Source organism: Punica granatum, chromosome 2 (assembly GCF_007655135.1).
Source record: "Punica granatum isolate Tunisia-2019 chromosome 2, ASM765513v2, whole genome shotgun sequence".
In the NCBI taxonomy this organism is placed as follows: Eukaryota; Viridiplantae; Streptophyta; class Magnoliopsida; order Myrtales; family Lythraceae; genus Punica; species Punica granatum.
This window is the reverse complement of record NC_045128.1, coordinates 35,580,419-35,590,064: the sequence shown is the minus strand read 5'-3', so window position 1 is coordinate 35,590,064 and position 9,646 is coordinate 35,580,419. Positions and strand designations below refer to the sequence as shown.

Below are 9,646 nucleotides of genomic sequence, written 5' to 3'. Positions count from 1 at the left end.
ATTTCCTATTGAAGGGTGACTCACTTTTGAAATACTGGAAAAGTTAGCCTCTCAGAATCGCGAAATCTAGGTGTTTTCAATGACTGATATTGAGCACTTTCAGCTTCACTGCCACCAACAGAACAATAAAGATGCCATGCACGATGATAGAGATAAACTTAAGAGCTCCAAATTCCAGTAACCAGAAAAAAAAAAATTGCTCCTTTGAAGCCATCTCAACTCCGGCAGAGTATTGAAGGAACCTCAAATTTTCCGGATCCCTAGTTGGCAGATCAGCCTTCCAGGCTTCCAGTCAGGAAATATTATAGCCTCTCCGCTGCTGCTTCTCATTGGAAGATTCGTCAAAGTTATCACTTGAAGTAATCTGGGCAATCTGGTCCCGCGCCACCCTGCCATAAAGTAAATTGTATGTATTTGAATATAATTAAATGCTGTTAAGTATTTTGGTTTTCTCAATAAATTTGCTCCAACCCTAGTGAAATAGGTCTCCATCCACTGAGGAGGACATTACACATGCCTTGTTAGATGTCGCAGCTTCCAAAGTGATTTTACATCCAGAAATATATAATTAAATAAACTCCAGCTCCTCCTATCCCCGAATCTCTTTAAACCATCCTGAAATATTAGAAACCTTGCTTCTCTATAGCTGTGCAACATGAAATTTCTAATGTCTGCAATTCTCCTCCCAAGATTTCAAGCCTTACATCCAAGTTCCCTGTAGCTTCTCACAACCATCAGCATACAGTGGTCGAACAACTTACAGTTTTGACAGATTGAGTTAAACTTTAATTGCTTCACGTCCACTGATATCTAACCATGCCAATGCCTCCAATTTATCAAGTCCACCAAGCCCTTCTAACTTCTCACAGCCATTACAAAACAGATACTACGGAGACTTAAGTTTGACAGGTTACGTAATCCATCAGCAGATGTATCCATCAACAGATACATAAGCTTCCTTCCAATACCTTGAATTTCAACTAGCTTTTGGCAATGTGTAGCATATCTCCTCCACTTTGGCGAATCTGGTGGCTACTCAAGATTTTCAAGAGTGTGAAATATCTAATGACATCAGACCTATTACTCTGCAGAAAGAGTGGACAAAATCCCCAAGGCCTTCAAATTCCACGAGCTCCGGGCAGTACCATAGCAGTAAACCTGGTAATTTGCTGATCTCGAAAAGGTCCACTGCTGCAGGCCCAAGGGAAGTTTGGGCAGCTACAGAGAACGACGTCACCATCTGAAAGTACCTCGACCACAGCATACCAACTTCGTCCAGTACGACACTAATATTTACCCCAGAAATGTACGGTTTTTTCAACGCCGGTGACTCCAGAATCTTCTCAGGAACCGTCTATTGAACAAATTCAATCTCCTTTAAATTAATCCGGTAGCATTATTGAAGCCTCACAAACCCAATATGCTATAAAATCAGCAGCCAAGCTAAATCTTCCAAGGATTGCTCGGTTGGCAGAAATTTTAGAGCTTGAAGCAATCGTACCTTAACTTCAACCCGTCAACAGGTGAAAGAAACCTCGAGACATCCTATGGGAATGTTCCCAATCAATTGTGTCACTGCAGCTCCCTTCTCAATGAATCAAAGCCTTATTTTCAATTAAGTAAAATGAACAGGCCAAAGATTTGGAATGTATGTATTCTAAAAAAATTCAACAACCATGGACACATAGCAGCTCTGACAGACAGACAGACAGACCAATTCGGAGAAATGAAGATTAACTGAAAATCAATTCCAGCATTCCTAAATCAATTCCTGAAACTCGAACTGAGGCAAAACAATCGGCAGCAGCAGAAGGTTGGGACTAAAGAATATTTCCTTTGAACGAAAATCAGTTGCATCATTCCCACATCGGTGGTGCAAAGATGATATCCTTCGGGGGTATTTGTAATGAATTTGAAAGTATCTTCAGCTAGCATTGATTGGAGTTAAGTTCATGGTGTTATATAGTGACTGTGAGACAAATATTATATTCAAAAGTAAGAAGTCTTTGTTAGATTATTGAGTCTTCATCGCCAGACCTTATAATTTTCTTGGACTCTACTAGTCACTAGAAATAGGAAGATCTATCATATTTGGATTGGTCTATGGTCATATGGTTAAAATTATATTGTGTGTGTAAATACGAATAAGTCACTTATTTTTTCAAGTAAATTACTTGATCTCGAGTAATTTACTCGAAATATAAGTAAATCACCGAAAATTTTATTTATTTATTTTTATGTAAAAACACTACTACACATGCATAGTAGAATTTCCAGTCATATTCACATTCTCGGGTAAGCCCCCTAGCTTTCTTTTTGGACTGAGATCACTCCCAAAACTTTCAAAACTGATCCCTTCCAGAAGCTCATAACCGATCTCTTCTCCGGAGCTCCTTGTCATCCCAGACGATGTGGACCGCACCTATGAGGAAATTATAGAGACAGTCTGTGAAACCTCTGCAAGTGTCCGCCCCTTGTGAACTCGGGAACGTAATCATCTACTGGCTGAGCTCTGGCAGAGGAGTATAAGGTATTGAAGCTCGGACACTTGTTTCCTGAGAGTTGTCATCATCTCGAAAAATATTTGCAGACCCGCCTGAACATTTCATATTTGGTACTTCCAAACATCAGAAGCAGGTAAATACAATCAACGAAAAGAAGGTAGCAAGAACAGAGTCAAAGCATCAAACTCGTCGCTTAAAGGAAGAAAAAATAAAAGACAAAAATGGATTACCAATTGGCCATGTCTTACTAATCCATATTCCTTCATCAGTTTTACAACCAGAACGGGCGGTCCATACTTCTTCAGGTACTCTGTCGTGTTCGATTAAATAGGAGAGGAAGAGAAAAGTTTCCAAAATCCCCAAAAATTCATATCAATTAACTTAACACTTCAGAGATTCTTCCTCCAATATGCTCTAGCCAAAGGTGCTTTTACAGTATTGCGCATTCCTTAGGAAAAATCTTGGCCAGGTTTTGTCTGTTCTGCAGTTATTTTAAGATAATATAATTAGATAACTAACAAAACCGACTCAAAAAAGTCAATAACTAGGGAAGTGCAAAGCAATAATAGAAAGAAATTTTGCAAAGAAATTATCGGATTGGAACTCATAGGCAATATTCATTTCCTCAGGTGGATTCAATGTCAGAGTTTTAGGATACAAATGAACGGTACCGGAAAAGGCTATGGAAACAATTTGGAAGGAACCTCTCACCATGTTCTCTCCATTCTGCAGCTTTTTACTCCATTCTTAGCCATATTTGCTGGTCAGAACTTGCATCTGCATCCAATCGCGAGGGCCACCACTTTCAATAGCACTTGCCTAGATGACAGAGTATTAGTTAAACAACCTGAAAGAAAAAAAGTATATATCATCTCACATCCAGCTTAATAAACAAACACAACTCACACTCAGAATTACGAATCAGAAATAAAAGAATAAAGTACACATCATCTCACATCCAATATATATAACCAAGATTTTCCTCTACAACATTAACTTTGATGGTACTGTGACACGACTCATCTACATCCTTTATCTGTATATCTCCCCGTCAACCTCCGCAATGCTATAAACATATCTCAATTCAGCTCCTTTTTAATTCCGCGGGCAGGATCCACCAACCGATCAAGCCCTGTTTTCATAGGTCTAGGAACCAATGATGCCATGTTTTTACATTCCAGCGGTGGATCACCATTTTTCTGTTTTGCTGAATCCAGCAGCTGATATCAAACCCCTTTTCTGTTATGCTGGGTCTAGCAGCCAATCAGGCCCATCTTATATTGTGTTAGGTACAGCGGCCGCTCATGTCCATTTTTTGTTCTACCGGGACCAGCAGAAAAGTTCATATCTCAATACGACATGTTTCAAATATAAAACCAAATGACCACCTATACATAACTTTGTCCTTAGAAAAGAAATTATATAGACTATGCAAACAGTATCTCTAATCATACTAACTTACCTTTACACGATATATGCATCTCCCGATCATCAATAAACCAATTCAAAACCATATATAACACATCTCTCAACACAACAAATCAAGATAACATGCCCAAATCAAAACGCCAGTCGAAGTCAACCACAAATGATATTAAAAACTATCAATTCAAGCAAAACAATTGAGAAGATACAAACAAGAACTTAGCTCAACCTCAATCAAGCGCAATGAAAAAAATATCAGAACAGCCAAGCAGCATAGGCACAGAATGAGAACTCACTACCAACTGGGAATCTCATTCAAAAGAACCAAACAATGTTCTGTCAATCAAAAGGAATTCGCACCCGACGATCAAGAAAAGGCAGAAACTATATTGCAATGAGTTAAACTGGATCATTCAAATATCACCCACTATAGTACCTGCAAGCGCTGAAGTATATACTTATGAACTAAATTTTACAGTTAAACATTCTCATTCCATGGGATACTAAATAGGCGTTTCACTAAATTATCCTATCGGATTGAGCTAAGAATTCAACCAAGCAAGGAATGGACAGAGTTAAAAGAATACAAACTACTCATTATTAGGTTGGAGGCCAAACCGAGCTCAAAATCAAAATTTATTTTTCCCTTAAAACGCCTTTGCTCCTTGGCTTCCCAATCTCCATGGCATGTTAGAGCGGATCAATAACACCAATTATATCCAAGAATAAACAATGAAGGGATGATCAGAAATACAAAATTGTAACACAGGAGGAAGCCACTCCCACAGAAACTTTGGAACCAAATGGTTTCCAGTGCTTAAATCATCAATCTCGGATATTCCTTGGCAATAAAAGAGGTAGCAAAAGGGTTTCTCATAGCCAATCATAAGCAGGAACCTAATGGAGGAATTTTGCTACTTCTGGGAATCTATCTATCTATCTATCTATCTATATATATATATATATATATATATATATATGAAAACAAACTACTAACTAAATTCTCATGCAGCCACATCATCAAAAATAGAAAACGAAGCTCTCTCGCACTACCACGTCATCATGAAAATATGAGGAAAGTTTATATTCTTTTATTACGAAAGTGTTCTTATATAGATTATCAACAAAATATATAGATTATATCCACATATAACCAAATGGAATATAAATACTATACACAAGGCAATAATATACAGTAAAATTTGTAGATTATATATACATTGCTCAATACATAGATCATATACAATGGAATAATATAGCCCAAACTTATATATACCATTTGCATATATGTATATATATGTGTGTCATTTGCATCATTATATATATAAACTATATATATGTCGCTTGCATATATGTGTGTATATATAATGTATAGTTTATAGATTATATAAATTTATATAGATGCAATTTAAATTATACAAAAATATGTGGTTTTGATTCTTGATCTTTATATATATATATATATCCCACGAAGAATCAGAAATCAAACATAGTACGTTGATTTTTTTAAAGAAGAACAGTGCACAATGTGAGCAATGGTAACTCTGACCTCTCCTTACAATTAAATCTAATCGACTGTGTGCTCGGGAAAGACTAAATTCAATATTAGTTGTGACATAACTGATTTTTTAATTATTTTTTTAGGTAGTTATCTTGAATCTACAGTTATCTTGAACATATTAAACATATTTTCTTTTAATACAAAAATTGATTATTTATTAAATTATTACTTATAGTGAAACTAGGATTCATTAATAGTAAGTGTAAGAAAGTCTCAAATCCATTTATTCCAATCATTACTTTGTAAAGGAGAATTTTACATCGTCAATAACCACATATTCAAGCACCGCCCAAGATTGAATGCTGACGTAAAGAGCCGTATGGTAGTGGAATAGCTCTGTCCAATCGATATGACTAATAATACTATACTTTTCTTTCTTGGATAGTCATTCTTATTTCTCTTTTATTATATAATATTTGAAAAATTAAAATATCATTCTTATTTCCTTTTAATTATATAATATTTGAGAAATTAAAAAATATTTATTCTAACATTTGAATTTAAAAAAAATAAGTAGGCATGTTAGAATGTTTAGAAAAATTACAATAGTAAATTTCCTTGAAATAAATATTTAGCAAATATTAGCTTAAGGTATATTAGAGATCCAAATGTAGAATTATGTTTTATTATTTATATAGCAACCAAAAAAAATTATGATCGCATATTGCAACATAATTAATTCGATATTCATGGAAAGAATATTTTTAAATAATATATTTAATCTTGATGATATTTAATTAACTGGAGCACCTGCGCAGTGCGGGCACTCATCTAGTTTGATTTATACTCAACTCTTCCTCCAGCATTTCAATATTTTTAATTGGGCTTTCCGTTAACAAAACTCATTTATTTTTTAATAAACAGGGAAAAGAGAAGAACTTTCATAGCCGATCAGAAACAAGATCAAAAAACAGCAGTTTGGGTCAGTTCCCATCACCGAGCTCGTACCATATCTCATCTCTGTTGCTCGTTTGTTGGGGTCGAAGGTAGCGAAGAAGGGATGGTTGAAGAGGCCGGAGAAGTTGCGGCTCGGCTGGAGGATGGAAATCGGTCTCACCGGACATGGGAACCTCAAGCTTTTGGTGTTCTCCCAGTCCTTGCTCTCCAAAGTCTCTCTCCCGCTTTCTCTCCCTCTGTCGCTGTTCTCTCTCTAAAAGCCTCTGTCATTCTCTCGATTGAATGTGGGAGGGGGATCCTATAATTCGATGGAACTCAAATAGTTAAACTTAAATACTAATTAATCAATGAGTGAAATCTCAAAAATAATTATACAAAAATATTTATTCATTAAATTTTTTTTGGTCGGATTCTCACAAAAAAACTAACGGAACTGCAAAGAAATCATAGAAAGAGAGTTTGCAAAGAAATTGTAATCTGATTAATTGGAGAGACTCATTTCCTCGGGTGCAAATGCAATGGTGGATTTATTTGCAAATACAGATGAGCTGAGGTTATTAGAAAGATTTTTGGACGGAAAGGGAATTACCAGATCTGCATAAAAAGATTTGTATTTAGTGATTCAGGGAACTTCTCACCATGTTCTTCTCTCTATCCAATCGTGATTCAGGGAATACTTGCTGGTCATGGAACTTGCCGCTGTATACAATCGGTGATTGCCACCTCTTTCAATAGCACTTGCCCAAGATGACAGCCTATTAGGCCTTCATGGGCCTTGGATCCCTCATGAAACCGTCCATGCACTGGAAGGTAGAATTTTCCAGAAGGAGAGTAGTCCTCGTCTGCCCTATCCCTTATTATGTAACTCATACCCGAGTATCGTACAGGTAATATCTTCCCCCCACCAAAAAAAACCATCAAGGCCGTCTGATCCGTCATCCTGTATTAGGAATGGCCTCCATAATTTAATACCCATGAAATCTATAAAATCTCATTAGCTGTAGATTTGGAATGACTTGTAAGTGAAATTGTTCCAAGTTCTCAAGCCCCTCGAGTTCTGGTACCTTCTCGCAGCCATCAGCATACCATTGTCTCAATACTCCAAAGTTCGATTCGTCAAGTAACTTATCGGATGACTTGTATTGTGCCATCACTAATCCGTTCAATTTGTTGAGGCCATCAAGTTCTTGTAACTTCTCAATACCATTAGCGGATAGGCAATTGTCCAGATCCGATTTCCGCCAATTTGGCCAATGAGGTAACTTTTCCAATTCTTTTTGGTTCAGCCCCTCAAGTTCTTGCAACTTCTCACAACCATCTGCTCCAAAATATTTCAGCAATCTTAGGTTTGATAGATTGGGCAACTTCTCAATTGACTTACATCCGCTAATATTTAAATCTGTCAGTGCACCCAAGCTATCAAGGCCTTCAAGTCCTTGTAACTTCTCACAACCATCAGCCCATAAGTCAAGCAAGAACTTCAAGTTCGACAAACTGGGCAACTTTTCAATTGATTTACATCCCCTAATATATAAACTCCGCAAGGGTGCCGTCAATTTGTCAAGCCCATCAAGTCCTTGTAACTTCTCACAGCCACTAGCTGACAAGTATCGCAGTGATTTCAAGTTTGAAAGGTTTGGCAACCTTTCAATTGCTTTACATCCCGAAATGTGTAGGCTACTTAAATTTTCCAATTCATCAAATCCATCAAGTCCTTTTAGCTCAATGCAGTCCCGAACAGACAAAAATCGCAACGCCTTTGAGTTTGACAAATTCAGTGTTCCAACGGATGCATCACTGATACTCAAATTTTCTAAGCCATGTAAACTGCTCATACCCCGAATTTCAACTAGCTTTTCACAACCACGTATGTCTAAATTGGACAACACACTCAACTTTGATAGATCTGGCAGCACCTCTAGATTTTCACAGGCAGAAACAGCCAGATTCATCAAAGATTCCAGCTTTTCAAGGCCATCAAGTTCAGCTATCCTTCCACAAAATGAAACCAACAAAGTTCTCAATGACGCTAGATCGCCGAGACCTTCAATTTCCTCAAGCTCAGGGCAGTCGTGTAGCTTTAATTCAGATAAGTTTTGCAAATTTGAAAGCACTGTCAATCTTGCAAGGGAATGACAACGTGATATACATAGCTTATGCAGACCCAATGGAAGTTCGGGAAGGCATTGGAGATTGACATTACCGATATACAGCTCCTTAAGCATAGCTAGCGCCCCAATTCCGTCCAGTAAGATGCTAACATTTGACCGAGATATCTGCAGCTTCTCCAACTTCGGCAACTCCAAAATCTCCTTGGGAACCGCTGACCGGACAAATTCTATCTTCTTTAGGTTAATCAAATCAGGGAGATTCGGTATTGGCACCGATGACTCACAGGTCAGTGACACACTACTTAAGCTGCTGGGAAGTTCAGGGAGAGTTCTAAGCTGTGTGCACCATGCTAAATCAAGAGTCTCAAGACAAGGAAGGCCCCCAATTGTCACTGGAATGCTGCTAATATTTGTATGACGCAATAGCAGGACCTTTAGAAGGGATAGCCTCCCAAGCTCGATTGGAATTTGTCTAAGTAATCGACACCCTGAAGCGTCTATGGATTCAAGTTTCTCCAACTGTCCAAGAGCAGTAGGTATAGATTGGACTGAACTACGATCAATCTTAAGCACTTGCAGATTAATCAGATTCTCAATGGAATCGGGCAATATCGCCACCCTTGTCTTGGATAGAACCAACTCGACAATGAATTCAAGCCCCCAATAGACTTCGGAAGCTCTCTCAGAGGAGTGCTTGCTAACGTTAGTCGTCGCAATGTCACTAATGATCCAATCGACTCTGGAAGCTCACTGATTTTTGATCGATCAAGTCTGAGATCTGCAAGAGATGTTAAATGGCCAATAGAACTTGGAATCCGAGTCAAACAAGCACAATTGTTAGCACTCAGGGTTTCGAGCTTCATCAAACCGTCCAGAGTAGGCAACTTTTCTATGCCAGTTCCATCAATGACAAGTTCAAGCAACGTTTCCTTGCAGTCCAATTGCTCTGAAAGCTCCTTAACGGAATGGCAATCTGTCATATTGAGGGAAGCAAGATGCTTAAGCTTACATATGGAAGGGTCAATCACGTGTAGTCTTTTGCAATTCCTTATATTTAACCTCTCTAGGTTGCAAAATGGAGACAAATCAGGAGTTCGAGTGAGTTCTGTACAGTAGCTGAGGTCAAGAACTTTCAGCTTCATCGTCAT

At 37.8% G+C, this 9,646-nt stretch overlaps 1 protein-coding gene across 1 annotated transcript; it reads right to left on the bottom strand.

The window, feature by feature from the left end:
• Positions 1–2,201: 2,201 nt before the first annotated feature.
• Positions 2,202–9,646, bottom strand: LOC116193912 (putative adenylate cyclase regulatory protein). Its single transcript, XM_031522653.1, has 6 exons — positions 9,201–9,646; positions 7,026–9,051; positions 6,439–6,685; positions 3,216–3,351; positions 2,735–2,985; positions 2,202–2,596 (listed from the first exon to the last, which is right to left on the bottom strand). Exons 1-2 carry the CDS (start codon positions 9,644–9,646, stop codon positions 7,353–7,355), a joined length of 2,145 nt encoding a protein of 714 aa, XP_031378513.1. The 3' UTR covers positions 2,202–2,596; positions 2,735–2,985; positions 3,216–3,351; positions 6,439–6,685; positions 7,026–7,352.

Bases quoted from the DNA above. Each gene is read 5' to 3' on its own strand.
- LOC116193912 (XM_031522653.1), bottom strand. From the start codon at position 9,646: ATGACGATGAAGCTGAAAGTTCTTGACCTCAGCTACTGTACAGAACTC. The intron at 9,052-9,200 runs GTTAGCAAGCAC...GATTGATCGTAG, and splicing joins GTGACATTGCGACGACTAAC to TTCAGTCCAATCTATACCTA.